Below are 24,281 nucleotides of genomic sequence, written 5' to 3' on the forward strand. Positions count from 1 at the left end.
CCTACTCTTACCTAATTGATTTTTCCAATAAACTGCATGGCTAATACCAATGTTGCAAAGTAGTGGAGATAGTTGCCTTCAGATCTTAGTTGAAATTCCTGGACTACTGCTGTCTAGAATAAGATACTTGGTTTACAACTAAGTTACGTATATTTTACCATGTCAGAACAGCATCCTTCCAATTTCTATTTCCTTGAGTGTTTTAGAAAGAATGGTGTTAAATGTTTTTAAGGCTCTCTCAGCATCTCTGAAAATAAATGATTTGTTCCTTAGACTTAGATGTCTTCATATTAAACCAAACTTCCATTCCTGGAATAAATCCCACTTGGAAACGGCATAGTCTTAATATGGTGTTCACTCATATGATATTTTGTGCACTGAGTAATATTGGTATCAAGTTTTCATTCACTGTACTATCCTCATCTAGATTAAGCATCAGTGCCATGTTTACTTCATAAAAACAATTAAATTTTCCTTTTATTTTTTTTTAATTAAGTTTTTCTTGAACTGGGTGCAGTGGCGCACACCTGCTATCTCAACTACTAGGGAGGCTGCAGCAGGATCACAAATTCAAGGTCGGCTTGAGCAACTTAGCAAGACCTTACATGAAAAGATAGACAAATAAATAGACAGGCTGGGGATATAGCACAATGGTAGAGTGCTTGCCTCACATGCATGTAGCCCTGGGTTCAACCCCCAATACCATCAAAAAGATGAAAGTTTGTCTTTCTTCAAGGCCTTGGAGCATTGGGTCTGGTCTCTGACATACTTTTTTTTTTGCAGTGCTGGGGATGGAACCCAGGGCCTTGTGCTTGCAAAGCGAGCACTCTACCAACTGAGCTATATCCCCAGCCCCTCTGACATACTTTTGTCCAACTCTATTTTTAGCCTCTTTGAGTTAAGTTTCTCCCCATCCCCTCAGAATTATTTTAAACCCAACACATTAGCCTCTTTACTTCTCCCATTCTTTTAGTTGCCATATTATACTTAAACCATCGTACCCTTATCCTCACCTTATCAGTCATTTGCTGAAAAATTCTGAATCATTAATAGATGAGACTCATCCTCCTGTCTTTCCTCGGAAATGTTGCAGCAATTATTCATGTTCCTGCATGTTGAAAAACTTTTTCCATACCTTTGATACTTTATATACCTCAACTGAATATAAAATACTTAGTTCAATGGCTGGGGGTGTAGCTCGGTGGCACAGCACTTAGCTAGCATGTGAAAGGCCCTGTGATGCAAACCCTAGCATCACAAACCAAACAAAAATAAATAAAATTCTGAGTGTTCTAAAATATAATGCTACACTGCAGTCTTGCTCTGAAACATCTACTTTTTGTAAATTTGACTTTGTAGGTTATCTTCTGCTTTTGCCTAGAAGTCTTCTTGATTTTATATTTATCTCTGATAAATATGGAAGTTTTACCAAGCTATATTTTCAAGCTGATAATTCTGGGTTAATTTTTCTCCCAGTGAGCCTTACAATTTGTAAACTTAGCTTTTTTTTTCCCCTTATGGAAAATTTTCTTAGATTCTATTTTTAAACATTATTTCTGGTCCACTGCTTTATTTTTCTTTTCCAGGGACTCTCATAATATATCATCTTTACCTGTCTTGCATTCTCAACATTTTTTCTCATTTTCCTTTTTTTGTGTATATAATTTTCAATTCTCTTGGTTGTTTTAGTGCCTTCCTTTATTGACTCTTATTAAATTTTCATTTGAGTATCTCTCTTGGGTATCTTATAACTTATTTACTTATAATTTTACCTTTTTCTTTCATTTCTTTCTTATAAGTCATCGATTTTTTCATTTCTCCTTTTCTTCATCATTTCTACTTTGTTTATATTTCCTTCCACTTAGTTTTAAAATTTCTACTTCAGGGTGTTTCTATACCCTCAAAAGCTTGTTGGAGTATATTCAATTGTGTTGAGTATAGACCTAAGCTTGCTTCTGGGCTGGTTATTTTCTGGGGGTAAAGAAGTTGATCTGAATAAATAGTTGTTTCCCGATTTTCTTCGGTAAGTCCTCTTTGGATTTTATTTCTTCTTGTTTGTTTCAGTGATACTTGGGAGTCATTTACAAGATTCCCAATTTAATAGTGTTCTTTTCTGTCAAAGTCCAGATATACAAGAATTTGGTTTTCAAAAGTTGTTCACGATTGTTTTGGTTATCGGCCAAGAGTTGTAAGGCCTCCAATTTTGTGGTTCTCTTTTTCTTGCAGGACTCCTTTATCTTTTACTGGTTCAGTATATATCCCAGTATATACTGGATCAGTAAATAGTGCTTTATTGGCCACAGAAGTGAGGGGGATGGGCAGAATAATCTAACTGAGATTATTATCGATTAAAAGTAAGGGTGCTTGCTGGGTGCAATGATGCATGTCTGTAATCCCAGCAGCTCAGGAGGCAGAAGCAGGAGGACCACAAGTTTGAGGCCAGGCCTCAGCAACTTAAGCGAGATCCTGTCTCAAAATACAAAATGAAAAAAGGGCTGGGGATATGGCTCAGTGATAAAGCCCCTCTGGGTTAAACCTCCAGTCAAAAAAAAAAAAAAAAAATTTACTTGTAAGGGTGCTGAAGCTCTTGAGAAACAGGTAAATTTTAATAGCATAAGGTACATAGTAGCAATTCTCTTTCTCTGACTCCCCAAAATTAAAATCTTCTGTTTTAAGTGGTCAAAAAAATTTCAAAAATGTTGGACATAGTTATTTACTTGTTATAGATTAAAAGAGAGTGTATCAAAGAATCAAATCTCTAACAACTACCTTTTTCCCCCTTATATGCATAAATTGAGTCAAGTAGTTCCTACATCGGATGTGGGGTGGTGGTGGGGGCACCAGAAATTTACTTGTTTCAAGGTTTTTTTTATATTAAGTTTTTGGTAGAGTAGAGAAGGGAAGGTTTAGAGGAGGAAGAGACAAAGATTTAGGCTTTTGCCACAAGTATGGCTTTTGCCACAAGTCTAATGTTTTACAGGATCATTAAGATTAATATTAACAAGTTTAAAATACAATGGCTTTGCAGTACATCAAAACAATCCCAGCTGAGTACTCCACTGATGCCTTTTATGTTAGATGATATATATAATTTGACCCACATAACCTAAGACTGGAGGGACTGGAAGACAATGAAGGAGACCCATGTGACCTAGCAGTGGAAAGCAGAGGAAGCAATGTGCTAAATAATCTTAACATTGCTATTTAACATGGCTTAATAAAATACTTTAAAGTCAATTAACAGGTTAACTATAGTAAAAAAAAAATTCTGCTTCACTTATGATTATCACCAACCATTTTTCTTCAGTCTATTTCTAAAATTCACTTTCACAGTCATACATGAAAGTTTCATTTATTCCACTGATTCTACAAATTATTGACTCCCTTTTATGTGCCACAGTTCTAGGACCTGGGGCTAGCAATAAGTGTGACAGATATAGCTTATAGAACTTTTTAAAAAACTATATTAGGTATTGAAGCCAGGGCCTCAAGGAGGTTAAGCAAACACTCTTCCATTGATCTGTATCCCTGGACCTGTCTATGGAACTTTTAGGCATAGCTAGGACAAAAAAATTTCAAAAGTGTATCATAAATGTGATGAGTACCTCAAAAGAGAGGCAAGGGGTGCTACACAAATTTATACAAGCAAATGAATAGATTCTTGGTACTTAGCTAAGACTTGAAGGATGAGCTGAAGTCAGCAAGGTCAGGAGGGTAAGGAAGAGTAACTGTTCTAGGCAAACACCTAGAGGGAGAGAACACATTCCAAGGAACAGAAACACAGCACAATATGGCTGGAATACCACAGAGATTAAATGAAAAGATCAGCAAAATCCATTCTATCAGGCCTTTGTGAGCCACGTAAGGACTCGTAACTTTAGCCTAAGAGCATTAGAAGTTTTTGAACCAGGAAGTAACACAATCAGATGGACATTTTAGACAAATCCAACTAATCAATCAACAATAGTTACAGAACAACTGAAGCAAGGCAGTACAGTAGGCTTAAGACAACGCATGGATGAAGGAGTCTGCACTCTCATGAGTTTCCCAAGACTTTAGACATGTTAGAGTTCAAGGCAGTTTAAACACACCAATTTCCTAAGGGAGGGATGGGCTGCAATGCTCTGGAAAGGAATCACAGGGTCTTAAAGATGGAGTAGGTTTCAGACGAGAAAGAGGTCATGTGCATCCTGAGCCATTTGAGAGAGTAAGTGGTTGAAAATAAATCTGGCTGGGCTTGATGGCACATGTCTATAATCCTAGCAGCTAGGAAGGCCGAGGCAAGAGGACTGCAAGTTCAAGTCAGCCTCAGGAGGGGCTGGGGAGATAGCTCAGTCAGTAGAGTGCTTGCCTTGTAAGCACAAGGCCCTGGGTTCGATTCCCAGCACCAAAAAAAAAAAAAAAAAAAAAAGAAAGCCTCAGGAACTTAGTGAGACACTGTCTCAAAATAAAAATTAAAAAAAAAAAAAAGTCTGGGAAGACGCATTTGAGATACTATCTGTGAAAAGCTTCAATATCTAGATAAAGGTGTCTGAATTTTTTTCATACAGAAGATGTAGAGACACTGGCATTTCTACATAAATAGCAAGCTCAGGTGATAGCATTATGGATAAATCAAAAAGGAAAATGATGGGATTTAGGATGACAGAAGTCTTTCATAGTACTCCAAGCATTATTAATGCAAAAACTAGTAGTAGGGATCAAGGAAACAGATTTGATAATTGTTACAGAAGAAACCAAGGCAGAGTTGAAATGACTGCCTAAATACTTAAGGGGCAGCAGAATGGGTAGGATGAAGGATGACAAAACATAGCTGAGGTGGTATAAATCAGTGGGCCATGAACTAGCAGTTACAAATTTCACTATTATACACAATTTCTCTATAGCATTATCATAGAGCAATGCTTCTCAAAATGTAGCTGGCAGATTGGAAGTGATTTGAGGGCTATTTGTTATCAATCTGAATAGAAAAGGAGAGTAAGCATTTAGAAATTTTCATTACAAGCTGAGAGTAACTTTATGTCTGTTGAATTTCATTAACAATAAAAACTTTGAGTTGGGTGCTGTGGCACATACTTATAATCCCAGTGCCTGAGAAGGCTAAGGCAGGAGGATCACAAGTTCAAAGCCAGGCTCAGCAAAAGCCAGGTGCTAAACAACTCAGTGAGACCCTGTCTCTAAATAAAATACAAAATAGGGCTGGGAATGTGGCTCAGTGGTCAAGTGTCCCTGAGTTCAATAGCCTTCCCCCCTAAAAAATGATAAAAAATTTGAACTTGTTTTTCGTCTTGTGAGGCTAGGATGTAGCTCAGTGGTAGAGCACTTGGCTAGCATACATAAAGCCCTGTCTGATCCCCAGGACCGTTAAAAAGAACCAAAAACACTCATTTTAATTATATTTCACAAAAATATGGATCTGTCAAAGATTAAAAAACCATAACTAGTCCTCTACCACAGATACTGACACACTTTCAGAGTATTTAGCCTGCACCCCAAATCTAAGCAGCTTAACTAGCTTTGTAAATACACTAAGTAAATACAAATTTGAAAGTGGGCTGGATATTAGAGACTATACACTTACTGTTAATTTTCTTAGGTGTTATACCACCCTGATTATGTAAGAGAACGACACTTATAGGGGCTATATGCTTATAAACTTAGGGGTAAATTATCATAATGTTTGCAACTTATTGAATGGTATAGCAAAAGAAAAAGACATATAGCTGCCTCTCATACACAGCCAAAGCAAATATGGCCAAATGGTAACAGTAGTTGAATTTACTGGGTGGATATATGGATAATATTACTTATTAACTTTCTAAATTACTAATTAACTTTTCAAAATATAATGTTCAAAAAATGTTTAAATGAATAGCATATGCACTGGTGGTAGTATGTGTGCCTCCGCACCTAAAAATAAACAATATATGACATAGGCAAAGTCATCCATACCCCAAAGTCACCAGGTCAGTATCTTCTGGAATAATTTCTGGATCCTCACCTTCCTCAAGGCATTTCAGTTTATCAAGACTGAGACAAAAAGAAAAAATAAAAACTTTAAAAAGTCACCCAAGCATCTTGTCAATAGTAAGAGCACGCCCTAAATACATCACTGAATAATTAAAAGGTCAGATAAAATTCAGCAGGCAACACGGAGGATGCAGGAAGTCAAGGCAATAATTTCTGTGCGGATATTTTAAAATGAAGGCAGTCAGTCCTGGTAGGTCAAGACAGAGCTCATTAAAAGTTATTTTTTATATTTTCACCCCACATAAGGAAATTTTTGGTAATTTTTCAGTAATAGAAAAGGTCCCCCAAACAGACCACAGTTGAGTTTTAACACTTCTCTGATTAAGTCCCCTCAAGGCTCATCACTACTTCAGATTCTTCCACTGTCAAAGTGTCTGTGGCATATAACCGTGGCTGTTACCCTGACTGCTTTTCTTTATTAACAGGACCTTAAAAATCATTGAATAGAAAAATTAGACGTTTATGCTGCTGTCTTGTTCCTTTACTCTAACTCGAAGAAACTGTATGCATTCGGATTCCGGGACTTTTCTCGGGGTTCCAGGAAGGTTCCAGGGGGTTGAAGCTTTGCAAGGACGGTCCTCCGATCGCAGGTCTAAACCACAGGCCCTCCGCAGGCCGAGTCCCAGGGGATCGTGGGGGCAAGTCAGTACCCCGCCTGACAAGATGCTAAGTCCTTGACCCGCACTCACCCGCACACCGTCCTCAGCTCGGCCGCAGCCTCCAGACTGCAGCCCAGATCCCGGGCCACCGCGGAATCCTCCAGATCAGAATCAGCAATCCCTCGGCTCCCGGGCAGCGCGGGTGCCGGAGGCTCCCTTAGCGACAAGTCCTCGGCCCCGCGCAGACGGCTCCGCCACAGCTCCCCAAAGGCGCCCACGTGGAAAACGCGCGTGTTTAGCTCGGGAAGTTCGTACTCTGGGAAGTTGCAGCCTCCAGGGCTGGGGTCCAGGTCCTGGCGGCCGCCCACCCCACTGCACGTTGGGACGCCCGGACACTCTTCAGCCATGTTCGCCGCACTCACTTCCCTGCAGAAGTCTAGCGAGCAGAGCCTCGCGGAGCGTGACGGGACTTGTAGTCGTGCTCCGCTCCCAGTCGGCAAGCGGCGGCGCTGTGCGGGCGCCGCTGCTCGCACTACATTTCCCGGCAGGCTCGGCGGCGGCTCCGGGCGCGGCCTCGCCAGGCTTGGTGGGCAGGGCCCTGTGCATTGTTCTCCACGCGGGGTGCAGCGATTCTCTTGGGCCTGGCTGGTCTGGTTGGTTCTCCGCCCCGACATTTATGTAGCCACTCCCACAAGCTGGCTCTTGGCTTCCTTCGGGCCCAGTTGGGTACCGGACTTTTCCTCGATTTTGGTGCTCGCGATTTCGTTGCTGCCGTAACCGCCCTGGAGCCTGAGAGTCATTGGGAACCAGCCCTCCAGCTCCTGCTCCCCCCAAAGGCCCCATGTTCGTGCGCGTGTATACATATACATTGCTGCACACAGGCACAGTAGTGTCTATGGAGTGTGGCCACCACTCCCAATCCAATGACTCCACCAGAAGCCAACCACTCTGCTGTCTTTAAAATTGGCCTATTCTGGTCATTTAATATAAATAGAATCATATAATAGATGGTCTTTTTTTGTGACTGGCTTCTTTCACTTAGCAAAATACTTTCAAGGTTTATCCATGTTGTAGTATGTACATTGTTGTAGGAGACATCTGTAAAAGTCTGTCTTAGCACTATTTCTCAGTCCTGACTTTCCCTACTCATTTTGGTCATCCTGGGGCTGCCAAACATATAACTCTTCCTACTCTGGCCACAGTGATTGGTCTAAGGATGAGCAAGTGACTCAACTAGAACCAATCACAATATTCTGAGATTTTACCTGTAAACTAAGAAGCTCTTCCTCACTTCTTAGAACCTAAGACACAGCCTGTATCTTCAAATAGAAGAGTTACAAGGGAGAGGCAAGAATTTAATACAAGCAAAGGCAGAAAGTGGAGAAAGAAGCCAAGTGACTTGGGGCTATTGCGGCTGAGACCATCTCCTCCACTCTACTTCCAAATAAGTTGTGAAGGCAAAATTTTACCTCTACTTTCTTAGGGTTTTTCAGCTGGGTTAGGGAATTAAATTGACACCGGAAATATCAACAGGGAAAAAAAAAAAATACAGATTTACTTAGTACAAGTTTTATGTGGCAAGGGAACTTTCGTATGAAAATGAAAACCCAGGGCTGGGGTTGTGGCTCAGTGGTAGAGCACTTGCCTAGCATGTGTGAGGCACTGGGTTTGAGTCTCAGAACTGCATATAAATAAATAAAATAAAGGTCCAGTAACAACTAAAAAAAAAAAAGCGTATTTTTTTTTACATATATACATGTGTATATATACGTGAAAGAAAATGAAAATCCAAAGACAGAGTTAAGTGCTTATGCAATGAGATAGACGAAGAGTAATAAACTGTGAAAATGCTACAAGGCAAGTCAAAGGAACTCAGGCTAGGAGAGTTAGTTGGGTAGAGAATGACTGAGAAGATAAGGTTGAGTTTTTAACAAGGTTGGTTTGTACAAATTTCCTTCAGTTTAATTCCCTATCCTTGATTAGAAGAATAAAAATTTCTTTCTGATGTAGGGAAAGCATCTTTCTTGTTTGCTTTCTTTTTGAGGGGAGAGCATCTTTTTTTTGGTGGGGGGGAGGACATCTTTCACATGAACACTTTTTTATTAGAGCATTATAGTTATAAATAGTAGTTGGGTTCATCCCAACAAAATCATGCATGCATGTCACATGGAAATTTCATTTTATGCTTTTAAGAAACAGAAGTCACAATATTCTTGCACCTTTTCAAGTACCTTTAACTTAAAATAATCAATATTCCAGAAAGGCACATTTAGAGGTGGCATGTTCTTAACTGCTTCATTAGTGACTTTTTTTTTTAATTAAGCAAGCTAGTTTGAGTTGGATTCTCTTGCGACCTTAAGACGGTCTTCATAGTCTGTAACACTTGGTCCAAAACTCTCGACAGGGGGAGCTCTCACTCCAGAGAATGAGGTCATGCTTCAGATGGAAGAATTTGGTCCAATACATCTCTGGAGATTAGTAACATTGGTTTCAGGAGTAGAGTTCAGAGAGGTTCCTGTGCAGCAGTGGATGAGAGCAGGATCACAATGAGCATAGCAGGGGAAGGTGGTTCATTGTCACTGTGTGATGTTGCATTGGGGAGTAGCAACTTGAGAAGTATGAATGGCAGAGATTCATACATTCATAAGGAAAGAAGGATTAGTGGTAAGCACCAACAGCAATCAGGACAATTTGGCAGTCAGCTAGGTTTTATCAGGAGCTGCTTCTTCTTGGGAAAAGATCATGATAAAGACATCTTCTGGCCCATAGCATATTTGACAAATGGGGGTTTACTAGGCACTGGAACCAGAGGTTCCAGGGTCCCAAGATGAATAGAGTCCCCTGTAATTCTAGGTGAACTTTGTCCCAATTTGGGAGGGAGGGAAAAACCCTAAGATTTCCTAATTAGGGATACTGGAACCAACCACTGGGTTGAGATACTGGTGTAGTATTTAGAGTCAGGAATTCTGAGTAGTGACACAAACCAAAAAGATTCTGGAGTGTTATCTGGCTTTTGATTTCCAAATTCTCCTTATCAAAGAAAAGACTTAGTATTGAGGAATAGGAATAGGAACCCATGAGCTGTCAAAGTTGCCTCTGAGACTATAATGCTAAGTGAAATAAGCCTGTCTCAAAAAGTCAAGGATAGAATGTTTTCTCTGATATGCAGAAGCTAGTCCAAAATGGGGCAGGGGGCGGGTAAAAAAAAACAAAACAAAAAAAACCCAAAACAGTGAGACTTGAGAAAAGGAAGTGAAAAAGAAAGTCATACACTGATAGCTTTTTTAGTGCATTCTTTCCCAATGACGAAACAATCCCTAGAAAGAAAGTCAAAGCATTGACCCTTCTCCAGATACGTCCTTTCCCAGTGACAGTAGAATGGGACCCTCAAGGAAAAGAGATAAACTCTGAATGCTGACCCCAGACTCTCAATTCTTCTCCAAGTAAAAATATTGCCCAGTAAAATAAAATTTCAAATTCTCACAAACCTTTTTCCTGAGTGCCCAAATTGGAATGCTCACTAGACCACCCTTCGAAAATAACCTATGTAAACCCAATCCCTTTCTTTGTTCAGTGGCTCATTTTCCACTAGGGAATTGGGTCCACCAACGCCATTTCATCCCTGCATCCCGTGTGAAACTTCGTTCCTGAATAAACAACTGAGATGATTCATGAAGTTTGCATCTGTCCCAGTCTTTTTGTGCTAACAAGTATGGGTTTGTGAATGTTTATTTTATACTTTGGTTATCATCTGATACAAATGCATTTCTGGTACTTTGACATTAATTGTTACTGGACCAGACCTGTTTTGCCTATTGCACAGCATGTGAATCACTGAGATGATGAGTTTGGCTAAAGAGAAAGAGTTTATTCATGAGGGCACCAATTGCATGGGACCAAAAAAGCCTCAAATTTGCCTCCCTGAGAATAGGATTTATGGGTATTTATGGGATCGAGAAGCAGGGTAGTCTGAGGAATGGGGAGAGGGGATTGGTCTTAAGGCTAAGTGCTATGTACATGTGTAATTGAATTTCATAACACTTCATAGTACACATGTGTTCAGAAAATGGTGGCATAGCATGCTCTGAGAGTACAACCTGGTGATCTCTACAATAGGAGATAAAGGCAAATGACTAAAAATAAGTGTAACTAGATGGTTATTCAGATTTTCCCTCAGTTCTAATATGAGAAACAATAAATAAGTAGCTACTTTTGAAATGTTTTATTATTTGGGTATGGTGAAGTTGAACAGATCCAGGAGACGGCTGGAAGCAGCAAATGAATCATTGCTTTGAACTCCATAGCCTTGGACAGCTAGACTACCCTCTTGGGCTCCTCTCAGGACAGCGGTTCTGAAAGACATAGTCACTTGGAGGTGGTCACTGTTAATGGGACAGATTCCATGCCTGGTATGGAATTTATGGTTTGATAGCTCTGAATTCAGATGCCTGCTGCCCTGGGGTAAAAGAGTTACCAGTGTGCCTAAATAACCTTCAGGGGACAGCTGCCTGCAGGAGGAAGAATCACTGTTCAAGTGCTAAGTCCCCAATCAGGGCAACTTCCCCACAGCCTCTCACTTGTTGTTTATCTTGAAGAACCATTCCTCACAATAAATTCCTTTGGTGTGTTTCACTATAAATAAAGCATTCTTGGGCTTTTCCCCTTTGTTAGGATCAGACCCATCGAGTCTTTTCCACCCATCAAGCCCCTGCTTTCAATATGTATTTCTTGGGCCCCCCCGCCCCCTTTTTTTTGCTGTGCTGGGGATTAGGAACCCAGGGCCTTGTGCTCGCAAGGCAAGCACTCTACCAACTGACCTATCTCCCCAGCCCTGTTTTATTTCTTTCTTAATACTACTTTTCCAGCCTTTTATTTCCAGCTGGCCCAAACCACTGAGGATTACTTATTCCCTCGCCACACAGGTCACAGCTGAGAGGAGACAACTTAAAAGATGGTTTGTTCCTCAGTTCCTAAGATTAAGAGACCAGGCCAGGCCATGCCATGCCATGCAGGGGTGACATGCAGAAGCACCATTGTTGATTAGGAGTAAGAGTAAACATGGGCCAAAGCCTTTATTGTGATTTCCATAGGAGGGAATGAATGAAGCAAGGTGAAAGGGTTTAGGATTCTCTTGAGTGATTTCAGCAAACTCTGGAGCATATGGGTCGCCTTGGATGTCAGGTACCTGCCCTGGAGTGAAAAGGGCAGGGGAATCACAGCCCTGAGTGTGAGAGACCAATGAGGAGATAAGGAAGTGGACTCTGGATTGTTGGTTTGCATATGACAGGTACATTCAAAGGAAAGTTCTTTACTCTCTCTAGGGATTGATTATCCCTGGGGGGAGATTATTTCCAGGCTCAGGAGGCCCTAATGAAACCAAGGGAAGACCTGAATAAACTGTATAACTTCACTTACTTTAACAAATTTTAGATATCAACAAGCTAAGCAATAAACTCCTATTAGCTTTTCTATAGATAACACCTCTGACATATTAGTCAAGTGCCTAAGTTGTTTTTCAGGAACTTGGAGGTAGCTCAAACTAGTCAAAAGCACCAACTTTTCACATTTGCCTGTACACTTTTTGATGTCAGAAGGTTAGAACTCTGCCTCAAAGCATTCTTTTTTTTTGTTTTTTTGTCTTTTTTTATTTTAATTTATTTTTATTGTAAACAAATGGGATACATGTTGTTTCTGTTTGTACATGGAGTAACAGCATACCATTTGCGTAGTCATACATTTACATAAGGTAATGATGTTTGATTCATTCTGTTATTTTTTCCTTCCCCCCCACCCCTCCCACCCCTCTTTTCCCTCTATACAGTCCCTCCTTCCTCCATTCTTGCCCCCCTCTGTCACGAGCACGTCGAGACACTTGCGGCCTGTGCTGGTTCGGGAACCGGGTAGGAATAAAGTAACACTCACGTAGTCAGTCGTTGGTCCTCAGGTGAGATTTTATTGATGCTCGGTTCACAGCAAACAGCAATCAGCAATCGAAATAACAGCATGCAGTGACTGGGAGCCTCGAGCTGGGGAGTACTATCATATCACTAGTCAGTGGGACATAGTGACAGACTCTGTCGATGGAGTAGTGCCTGCTCGCTCCGAATCAGTCTGCAGTTTATATAGTCACATCAAAACAAGTTCACGCATTACATAATTTGTTTTTCAAATCCTAGATTCTGCAAACTCATCTAGTAAATATTTTTACCAGTTTTACCATTAAAACTAATGTAAATTTGGTGTAAACAAACTGCCAAATGTTTTCCTCAGTGACTGCATAGTCACTCTGTACGTCACCGCACGTCACTCTACTTATCTTAACACTACACACACATTTTGTTTTGATCTAGCACAGCAAGCAACATGTTTTTTATAAGTTTCACAAAATGGAGTCAGAAAGCAAAATGGAAGTTGTTTGGTTCACTTCAATAATGTTCCATACACCCTCCCACCCCCCAATGCCTCAAAGTATTCTAATGCCCCATCTTCCTTCCTTTCTTCCTTCTTTCTTTCGGCAGTGCTAGGGATTGAACCTGGGACCTCAAGCATGCTAGGTAAGTGCTGTACCACTGAGCTACATTGCCAGTTCCAAAGCCACCATTTTTTGAAAATATGTCAAATGAAGAAGCATAACATTTGATTATGCATGCACAGACCACTGATTGCTTCACTTTTCCTTAAATTCAATCACCTTTCCTTATGCCTTAAACCACCCTGTTTCTTTATCCCATAAATACCCATAAACCCTATCCTAAGGGAGGAAGATTTAAGACTTGGGTTTCCATCTAAATTTTGACTTGCCTCACGAATAAATGAACTCTCTTTTGCAAACCTAGTTGTTTCAGTGACTGGCATATTGTTCGGCAGGCAAAATGACCTAGGTTGGTAACAAATTTATTCCAGGTTTGGTCTCTAATGTATCAAGGCATGCTCCCCACCCCGCTCCAAATTGTACCACTTGAGCATGGGATTTTTTTGAGCTAAAGGCAATTGAGAATCAGCAGATTCAGGGAAAACTTTTTACTCTCTCCTAATTGCCTAACAATAAACTATAAATTTGCCCCTTTAGAAAGGAAATTTCCATTTGAAAGGTGTCTGTGTACAGGAAGAGAGGTACTCGGAGAAAGCAGTTAGGCATGTAACTAGACAGTACATGCACATCCACAGCATGCTCCCTCTCCGGCGCTCATCCTCTCTCCACTGCCTCCACACGAAAGAGGCACCCTTGCCACTTCCCCTTCTCCCTGGCTAATGCTCCTCCCTTAGTCTCAGGACTCCTGGACAGAAATCTTGTGTTTGGGGGCCTACCTAGCCACCTCTGACCCTCACTCCCTGTCCCAGTCAGGGTGACTTTTTTGCCTGCTTCCTTTTCTGCACTTTTGCTAGTAATATTCCAGCTAACTAACATGTGATCATATTTTTCTCTTTTCCTTCAGAACTTCCAAGATTCTTGAATTACAGTCCTTCAGTCTTATGCAATCTTTCCCCCACTTCAGTTTGTACTCTTCCATATTTTTCCAAACTTAAGAAGTTGGTTGTACACATAAGCACCTCAAAAGTCACACTGGTACCTGCTATGAACAAGGTCCTTTGCACTCTGATATTTATTTTCAAATTTGAAAAGAAAAATGAACATAGGCCAATTAAAGTTTTGATTTTTTTGTTTTATTTTGTTTTTGTGGTGTTGGGGATAGAACCCAAGGCCTTGTACATGTTAGGTAAATGTTCTACCTATGAATTCTCTGAATTACATCTTCAGCCTCCAAGGATTTTTAAAAAGATTACTCATAATGCCAATAGCATAAAATGACTCTTGAACTTTTTTCCTGGGGGTGGGGGTATTGGGGATTGAACCCAGGAGTGCTTAACCATTGAGCCACATCCCCAGCCCTTTTTAAAAATTTTTAATTTTCAGAGACTGGGTTGTAGTTCAGTGGCAGAGTGCTTGCCTGGCATGTGTGAGGCACTGGGTTCAATTCTTAGCACCACATAAAAACAAAACAAATAAAATAAAGGCATCTACAACTACAAACATTAAAAAAAAATTTTTTTTGTTTCTTTTAATTTTCCCTAAGTTGATTACAGCCTTACTAAATTTCTTTCCAGTTTTTTGAATTTGTGATCCTCCTGCCTCAGGCTCCTGAGCTGCAGGGATGACAGATGTGTGCCACTGTATCTGGCTACTTCTTAAACATTTGGAGTAGCCTTCCAAACTTACAGTGTATGAACATATATTAAACATGGCTGCTGACTGTCCTGTAGTCATGTCCTTTCAGATTTTGTGAACTAAGAAGCAAGTCTTCTTCTCTTCTACTTCCAAATAGCAAAAATCCAAGAAGATGATTAATCCAACTTAGATGCACATCACAACTATCCCATTTCTTTGAATAAATGACTGGGGCTTAGGAATGGGCAACTACATTTGGCCAGTTCTAGGTTACCTTGTGGCCACATAATTGGGCACTATGATTGACTGCCCCACCAGCCTGAAAGGAAGAAAGGCAGTAAGGACAGTCAGAAACAACACCATCTATGAACACAAAGATTCCTCTGAATTTTGATAGAATAATCCAGTCTCCTCAAATCTGGTCATCCTTTGGTGAATTGAAAACATAAAGTTTTAAAACTATGAATGGAAACTGTCAGAAAAAACACTAATTTAAAGAATATTGATTTTATTTAATTATATCTTCTTTCATTTGAGTGTCTGAATGACATTTATAATAATCAGATGTCATGGAACGTCTAAGATGAGACTATTCTCCTTTTAAGGAGGAGTGCATTGGGTTTTAGAAGGATGAAAAACAAAACAAAGCAAAACAAAAACAAATAAAACTGACCCTGACCCTTGCAGGCCAATAGCCTGGGGAAAGTAAGTTTTGGGTCTTGTATCTTGTGCTTTACAAGGGAGGCTTCTAAAGTTCAATATTTCAGAGGATTGTTTTCCTCCAGGGCTGAGAACTGAACTCAGAACCTTGCATGTGCTGGGCAAGCACTCTGCCACTGAGCTAATCCCCAACCCTGGACATTTTTTTAAATTGGAAAATGATTTTAGGATATGCAGTTGCTATGGTCTGAATGTTACCCACACCCCCCGCCAGCCCAAATTCATATGTTGAAACCCACCAATGTGATATTTGGAGGTGGGGGCCTTTGGAGGTGATTGGATCACTAGAGCAGAGCCTTCACAAATGGGAATTAGGGTCCTAACAAAAGAAGTTCTAGAGAGCTGTCATCACTTCTTCCACTGTGTAAGAACACAGCAGCAATGTGCCATCCCAGGAAGAGGAACCTACCAGACATGGGATCTGCGAGCTCCTTCCTCCCTTTATTTATTTCCTGGACTGGAGATTGAAACTAAATCCTCGTGCATGCTAGGCAAATGCTCTGCCACTGAGCTGCATCCCCAACCTCAGGTCCTTGACCATGGAGTTTTCAGTCTACAGAACTACAAGAAATAAATTTCTGTTGTTCATAAGCCACCCAATCTATGGTATTTTGTTATAGTGGTTCAAGTGGTAAGACAGAATTTCTATTTTTTTTAACCCCCCAGTATATCCAATAAACAATCCATTTAGGAATAAGGCAGAAGAAATATTTAAACGGAATGAATACATCTTATTTCTTATGAAGAAATAAAAATTCTGCTTCCAAATATGTATGGTGGATTGCCCTTCAAATGTTTTGCTTTCCTACCAGCCCAAAATCTCCATTTGTCTGTTTGTTTTTTTAAAGATGCTTATTCTCATATTGGGTAACTGCAGAGAATAGCTAGCTCCCTATGTAATAGATACCACCTTCAAAAGAGGGAGGTAAAGCAAAACATTCTTCCCTCATTTACTTTTGCCAACACGTTTCTGACTCACGGAGCAGTTTTAAAAAGTGTTGTCTCCTGAGCCCTGTATCTAACTTTGTTGTTTCTGTACAATGCATTCTTTGGAAACAGTTCTTAATAGATATTTTCATGTAGTTCAAAAATTAAAATTATAAAGGTTAAATGAATCTTATTTCCACACTGGTACTATCTTTTTGATTGTCACCCACCCACACCCAACAGTAAGCACTGCTATCAGATGTATATGACTCAGAGTTTTTAATGTAAATTTGAACAAACATAAATATATGATCTCATTTTACCTTGTTTAAAATAAAAAAGTGGTGTTGTTCTAAACATTTATTTATTTTTTAAGCTTTCCTTTAAAAAATTTTTTTTATAATTTTTTTATTTTTACAGACTGCTTTTTGATTCATTGTACACAAATGGAGTACATCTTTTCATTTCTAAGGTTGTGCATGATGTAGAGTCATTCCATTCCTGTAATCATACATGTACATAGTGTAATGATGTCTGTCTCATTCTACCATTTTTCATACCCCCCTTCCCTCTCATTTCCTGCTACATAATCTAAAGTTCTTCCGTTCTTCCCTCACCACCCCACTCCCCCACACCCCTTATGTATCATCATCCACTTATCAGGGAAAACATTCAGCTTTTGATTTTTTGGGATTGGCTTATTTCACTTAGCATGATATTCTCCAATTCCATCAATTTATCTGCAAATGCCATAATATTATTCTTCTTTATGACTGAATAATATTCCATTGTGTATATGTACCACAGTTTCTTTATCCATTCATCTATTGAAGGGTATCTAGGTTGGTTCCACAAGCTAGCTATTGTGAATTGAGCTAACCTTTCCTTTTTAAACTTACCATTGTATCCTGAAAGATCTTTCATACCAATAAATAGAGATCTTCCTCATTCTTTTTTTACAATTGTATCATTTATCAAGTAGAAATACAATTTTATTTAACTAGTGCTTTATTAATTTACATTTGTATTAGTTTCAATCTGTTACCCTAACAAACAATGTTACAATGCTTAATCTCAGACATGAATTATTTGTTACATGTACAAATATACTGTGGAATAAAGTCCAGCAACAGATTATTAAGTTTAATAGTTAACATTCTTGCAGCATTTTTGTTTTTTGTTTTGTTTTGTTTTGTTTTCAGAGCAGTACTACCTTTCTTCTCTTGGTAAACTCATTCTCCAATACTCACTTAAACATTAACTAGTCTTTGCAGAGATTCCTGATCCCCTTTCTGAGGATAGTCACTTGCTGCTACCTCCATATCTGCTAAACTCTTTGTTCTGAGATTATTTGTTGGTATGGCGGTCTCCTCCTGAGACCTATATAGACTGATCTATATGTTGAAAAGCAGTGTTACTGTTAACTATAGTTTTGTAAACCTAGGACCATGGACAGAGCCCCATGTTTTATAGATGTTTGATACAGAAAAATAGATGGATAGATGGATTGACAAATGGATAGAATGGATAAGTGAATGGCACCAAAGACATTACTTTAACTGGAATAAGAAGAATTATGATTCCTATGAAGAAACTGGAACAATTGCCAATGTTAAGAACAAGTGTGTATTGTTATGCTTTAGTATTTGACCTGGGTGGGTAAGCAGACTGAAAGAAAGTTTCTGGACCACTGAGTTCAGATGAGTACTGGATAAGGTTCATATTTAGATGCAAGCACCAGAAATGAATCTTCTGTCATGCAACAAATTAGATTTATTGTGCAAGTTTAAAATAGAAGATTTTTAGCTGGGTACAGTGGCACACACCTGTAATCCCAGCAACTCAGGAGACTGAGGCAGGAGGATCACAAGTTTGAGACCAGCAACTTAGTCTCAAAATAAAAAATGAAAAGGGCTAAGAATGTAGATCAATGACAAAATGCCCCTGAATTCAAGCCCTAGTACCGAAAAAAAATTTTTTTCTTTCTTTTTCCTTTTTCTTTTTGTGCTGGGAATTGAACCCAGGGCCTTACACACGCTAAGCATGCAGTAACAAAGGACATGATGGTCCAGTTCTCAAGACCCTATCTAGTAATAAAATCAGTCCTTCAAAAACAGGAAGAGCTCATGGGCTTCTCCTTTAAACATTGCCAGAGATGATTCAGCTCTCCCCATTTTCTGTTTCTGCTTAAGTCTCAAAATTCTCAGGAAAAAAGCTGATAGGTCAGTAACCTCTTTCCTTGGATCATTCAGGCATAACTGAAGGACAGGATGGGTAACATGGTTAACACAGACTGGCCTTTTGGGAAGCTCTTATGTGCAAGATTGCCATTGTAATTTTTTGCTGCTAGAGGTGTCAAGGTGACAAAGCAGTGGGCATCCTACCAGATACATGGTAGACTGATAAAGCTAAAGGAAAGTAGAAAGAAGATCAATGGGGCAAGAAATGAGATAGGAGAGCAGGCAGAAAGCCCAGTTATCAGACTAGGATGATAGGCTAGGGTGAGACTGACCACCAAGTCTGAAGTTGGAGTCATTTGAGCACAGCTGGCCCCAGGGCAAGATTGGCTCTGGGAACTAGAAGAGGACTAAGCCTGCCCTTGGAAAATGAATAGGGAGTCACAAAAGACAGGGGTTCAGGCTGGAAAACAACCTGGACCTAGTACACACCATTTTTTGATACAGAATGTAGGGCAAAGCTCCTCCTGTGTTTCTCTGCATTCTCTTGACAGCTATGAAAGACTGGCCCAGTCAGCCTCTAGCCCCACGAAGTGTACTGACTAAACACCTACATATTTCATTATCTCTCAGTGAAATATGGCACTCGTTATTTTTTTCTGGTTGACGTATGACCTTGAACCCATCTTGTCTGTTGGTGTGACTGAGAAAGGGAAAGATAGTAGTATTCATTTCATGCCTACCATGTTCCAGACATAGTAACGGGATCTCATATACATGACTGTATTTTCAATCCTCAAAATCACCTTCCAAGGGAATAATTAGGCCTCCTGTTTTTTTTTTTTTTTTTTTTTTTTTAAATCACTTTATTGAGCTACAATTGACATACAAAAAACTGTAGAGAGTTGAGGGCATAGTTCAATGGTAGAGCCCTTGACTAAAATGTGTGAGGCCCGGGTTCAATCCCCGGGACCCCAAAACAAACAAAACCCAAAAAGCTGTCCATATTTAATGTTTACAACTTATTGAGTTTGGAGATAAATATATACCTGTGAAATCATCAGCATATCTATGCATAAACACATCCCACCTCCAAAAGTTTCCTCCTAGGATTACACCCCCTTTTATAGGTGAATTAATTTAGGCCAAAGAAGGTAAAGTAACTTGAACAAAATTCTCTGAGATTCCAGTGCTCACATATCTCCCTTCATTTTGCCTACTAGATCCTCTTGGGTCTTGTCACTTGCACACAGGATACCATTTTTTTTTTTTTTTTTTTTATGGTATTGGAGATTGAACTCAGGACACTCAACCACTGAGCCACATCTCCAGCCCTATTTTGTATTTATTTAGTGACAGGGTCTCACTGAGTTGCTTAGACCTCACTAAGTTGCTGAAGTTGGCTTTGAACTTGTGACCCTCCTGCCTCAGCCTCCTAAGCAGCTGGGATTCCAGGCATGCTCCACTGCACTCAGCATGGTACTATTCTTAATAGTGACTATGTACCAGTCATGAGCAGAGGAATGCACTTGGAATCAAAGAACCTCAACATCTGGCCCACCTCTGCTATTAATTAGGTGGTGACTCAGCTTCTTATCTATAAAGTGAGGTGGTTTAATTAGCTGACATCCTGGATCTTTATTGCTATAAAAATGCCATGTCTCTGATTTCAAAGCCCTTAAGGCAGTTAGAGATTGCTTCTGCATTAGGAACCTTGAATTTGGCTTGTGTATATGTGTCATAATGATGTCACATTTGATTAGCCTCTGGAAAAAATATGCCAATAGCCTTGACATTCTTCTTTACTCCTTTGCTATTTTCCCCCCGTATAACATATGATTGAATGAAGCAGTTTTGTGTGCTCACAACGTCATCCGACATTCCTGAGGAAGCTTGAATTTACCCATTACCCTTTCTTGAGTAAAATTTGGTGTATTGTCTCCTTTACTTCCCTGGTCTATAAAGGTTATTTTAAAATGTCTTCTCCTACTGGGTGGTACATGCCTGTAATCCCAGCAACTCAGGAGATTGAGATAGGAGGATTGCAAACTAGAGACTAGCCTCAGCAATTTAGCCAGGCCCTTAGCAACTCAGAGACCCTGTCCCAAAAGAAAATAGAGAAAGTGCTGGGGATGTAATTCAGTGGTAAAGCACGCCTGGGCTCAATCACCAGTACCAACCAACCAACAAACAAACCCCTTCTCCTCCCATTTTTGGTAATAGAAACTTTTTTTTTTTTCAAATGAAGTATCTATACAGAATTCCAAAATGTAAAACCAAAGTACATGAGTATGAAAAAGAGTTATCATATCAACCGCTAAAAAAAAAAAATCCTGTTTGGAAAAAAAAAGGTTTTTGTATTGGAAAAGACTTATGGTTAAAAAAATGAGAGCAGTTTAGTGCACTAGAAATTAACATACATTTGGAGGTAGAGGAATTGCACAGAGGAAGGGTTCAGCAATCTTGATAAGCTAGAGTTCAAGGCTCCTGAAATTGGTGAAAACACCTTTTTAAGAGTAGACGTGGCTATGGCTGGGGCTGTAGTTCAGTGGCCAGAGCACTTGCCTAATGTGTGAGGCACTGGGTTTGATCCTTAGCACAACATAAAAATAAACAAAATAAAGGCATTCTGTCTATCTACAATTATGAAAAAAACAGAGAGAGAGTAGATGTGTCTAATGTTCAATTTTGAAGGGTTAGGTTTCTGGGATGTAAATCCTATGCGTTTCCCCAACATTGTCTGCTGAACACATACACACTCTTATTGTGAGAGTGGTTCTTTGCTTGTATGGAGTGGGTAGTGGGGGTGAAAACTAAGAAAAAGGACTGAAGTTCCCCACAAATGAAATTGATTCATCGAAAGCAGAAAGTATCATTTTGACAAGTTCTTCTGGGCTCTTGGCAATATACTTGGTGCATTTACTCTTCTAAATAGCTCTAGGAAGTGAATGCTATTACGCCCAGAAAAAATAAATTGTATGAAGTTACCTAAGGAGCAAGTGGTCAAGTGGTGAATAGGACTTGAATTCAGATTTGCCTGACTATAAGACACATTTCCTTCTCTCTCTCTCTCTCTCTCTCTCTCTCTTTTTTTTTTTTTTTTTTTTTTTTTTTTTTTTGCAGTGCTGGCAATTGAACCCAGGGCTTTGTTCATGCTCGGCAAATGCTCTACCACTGAGTTATACCCCTCTCTGCAATATACATTTCTTATCTAGTCACTGCCCTAAATGGTTGTTCATGTTGGTTAGGGATTTAATCACTGGGATTTGGAGCTAGTAGCAGATTATCCCTTTTTTTTTTTAATAATCTTCCTCCTGAGGTTTTTTTTTTTAATTAAAATATTTTGTATTTCACAAGCCAAAGGAATTTATAGCTAAATATAAACATGGAATCAAATTTTCTTGGTAATAATACATAACATTTTGAAATCTATTCAGCATTATAATGTATAAAGTAGAGAGTCACATCATAGAAGGCAGTATAACCACAGTTAAGAGTGTAGTGGTAAAGCACTTGTCTAGCATGTGTAAGGTCCTGGGTTTGGTCCCCAGTATTACTCCCCCTATCAAAAAATAAATAAATAAATAAAAGAAAAAAGAAAAAAAACAAAAAAGGAAAAGAAAATCCAAAAGAACAGAGTGAAGGTCTGAATTCTTCGCTCAGACATTTCTTGCCTACATAGAACCAGGCTAATTACTTAACCTATCTGTGCCTTTATTGTCTGCTTCATAAAACAAGGTCTATAGGCTGGTGTTATTACTCTATAGTCTCACCTTCATTTTCTTACCTAAACTGGATCACCCACTTTGATCGTCCTATTTTTCCCTTCAGACTTAGATCTTAATAATAATTTTGGCTTGCTCCAAAAATATAAAAATTCCATAAAATAATAGTTACAGATGAAGCAAAAACAATGCTCTGAAGGCAACTCATTATAGAAATTTTAAAATACTTCTAGCAATAGCCTTCTTATCTAATTGAGCATGTGGTTTCCTATGGAGGTAATATTGAATGGGGCAACATTACTTCATTATTATCTCAAGTACTATAAAACTAAAGAAATCACACACACCCTTTGTGGGCATCTGAATCCAGACAACTGGGAACCCAGAATGATATCCTAGAGAGATATCCTAAGAAGTGTTCCCTAGAAAAGATAGACTGGAAATTAGGGCGCAAAATGTTAAGGTTGAAGGATGTAGTTCTTAACATTAAGTTTGGGGATGTTCTTAATTTCACTAATAACAAATCCTCTTAGCTACCCAATTGGTATGGTTTGAATGTGTTCATGTATTGGAAACCTAGTCCCCAATACAACAGTGTTGGGAGGTGGGGCCTAATAAAAGGTGATTAGGTCATGAGGGCAGAGCCCTCATGAAAAGATTATTGTTGTTATTGTGGAACTGGATTAGCTACCATGAGAGTGGGCTTGTTATACAAGTGGGTTTGGCCCCTCTTGCTCATTTGCTTTCTCAGACTCTCTTGCCCTTCTGTCCTCTACCCTGGGATGGCATAGCACACAGGCCTCACCAGAGGCTGGCACCTTGATGTTGGACTTCCCAGCCTCCAGAAGTATGAGAAATACATTTCCTTTCTTTATTATCCTGTGTGTTGGATTCTGCTATAGCAACAAGGAATGAGCTAAGACACCAGTGTTCCCAGAGGCTAGGTGGAATCTATCAGTCGTCATGTCATCTCCAACCCTCTTGTCTGCTATCTATTCAACTCTTCCCAGTTATATTGCCTATTTCTTTTGGAATTTGCAAGTAGACTGCCTTTTCCCTATTTAGATAGACACCTTGGACCTGTTCTATTTGGATATTAGCCAGTAGCATTCAAGTCCTATCTTTTGTTTCTGTAATACCTGAATGCCTGATTGTCAGATTCAAGTTTCCCTAAATGAAGTGACTCCCTAGTTTGTTCCTAAGTTCATGTCTCAACTTCTTTGGTTGTGATCCAGTAGATACCACCCACCATCTAGTTACAACATAGTCAACCTGTATTCTACAGCCTGCAGGTGGAGACAGGGACATGCTTACCCTTGTGTAGGAGGATCTGGTAGGTGAAAAACAGGAGCAGAGCCAGATAATAAGAAATGAAACTAGCAGGCTAAAAAAATAGGGAAAAGGTCATAGGGTGGAAAAAGATAAGTCACTATCAGCTTGTCATTGGCCAATTATATTTTAATCTACCCAGGCAGATATAATAAGTGAATAATATGGCATATCATGATATCTTCAATATTTATTATTGCAGAGTTATTGATAGTAGAGAAGTTTACAGTAATTTTCTATTTTAATGTAGAGATTATATGCATTTGAACAGTTTTGTCTTTTTTGTTTGTCACGTGGTGGTAGAAAACAGTTGTTTGATATATCATGTAGTATATTTGAAATTGTTTTGATATTTTAAAATCAAACTCTATTTGAGTGAGACAATTTCCCATGAAGAAATTGCACCAGTTTGGGGATGGAGCCAATACTGTCTTTTTTTTTTTTTTTGCAGTACTGGGGATTGAACTCAGGGCTTTGTGCTTGCAAGGCAAGCACTCTACCAGCTGAGCTATCTCCCCAGCCCTATACTGTCTTTTTTTCATTCATTTATTCATTCAACAAACACACACTTTTTAAGCTCCTCTTATTTGCAAAGCATTCTGAATAT

The 24,281-nt window shown here is 39.4% G+C and overlaps 1 protein-coding gene across 1 annotated transcript in view; it reads right to left on the reverse strand.

Annotated features, from left to right (window-relative positions):
- The window catches only part of Snapc3 (small nuclear RNA activating complex polypeptide 3), a 32,431-nt gene extending 25,380 nt beyond the window's left edge, over positions 1-7,051 (reverse strand). The window contains exons 1-2 of the mRNA XM_047525806.1: positions 6,720-7,051; positions 5,953-6,030 (exon numbers count right to left, since the gene is read on the reverse strand). Coding sequence (XP_047381762.1) covers positions 5,953-6,030; positions 6,720-7,036 — 395 coding nt within the window. The 5' untranslated portion in view covers positions 7,037-7,051. The remainder of the gene's footprint in view (positions 1-5,952; positions 6,031-6,719) is intronic.
- Positions 7,052-24,281: the final 17,230 nt, after the last annotated feature.

Source organism: Sciurus carolinensis, chromosome 14, assembly GCF_902686445.1.
Source record: "Sciurus carolinensis chromosome 14, mSciCar1.2, whole genome shotgun sequence".
NCBI classification, from domain to species: domain Eukaryota; kingdom Metazoa; phylum Chordata; class Mammalia; order Rodentia; family Sciuridae; genus Sciurus; species Sciurus carolinensis.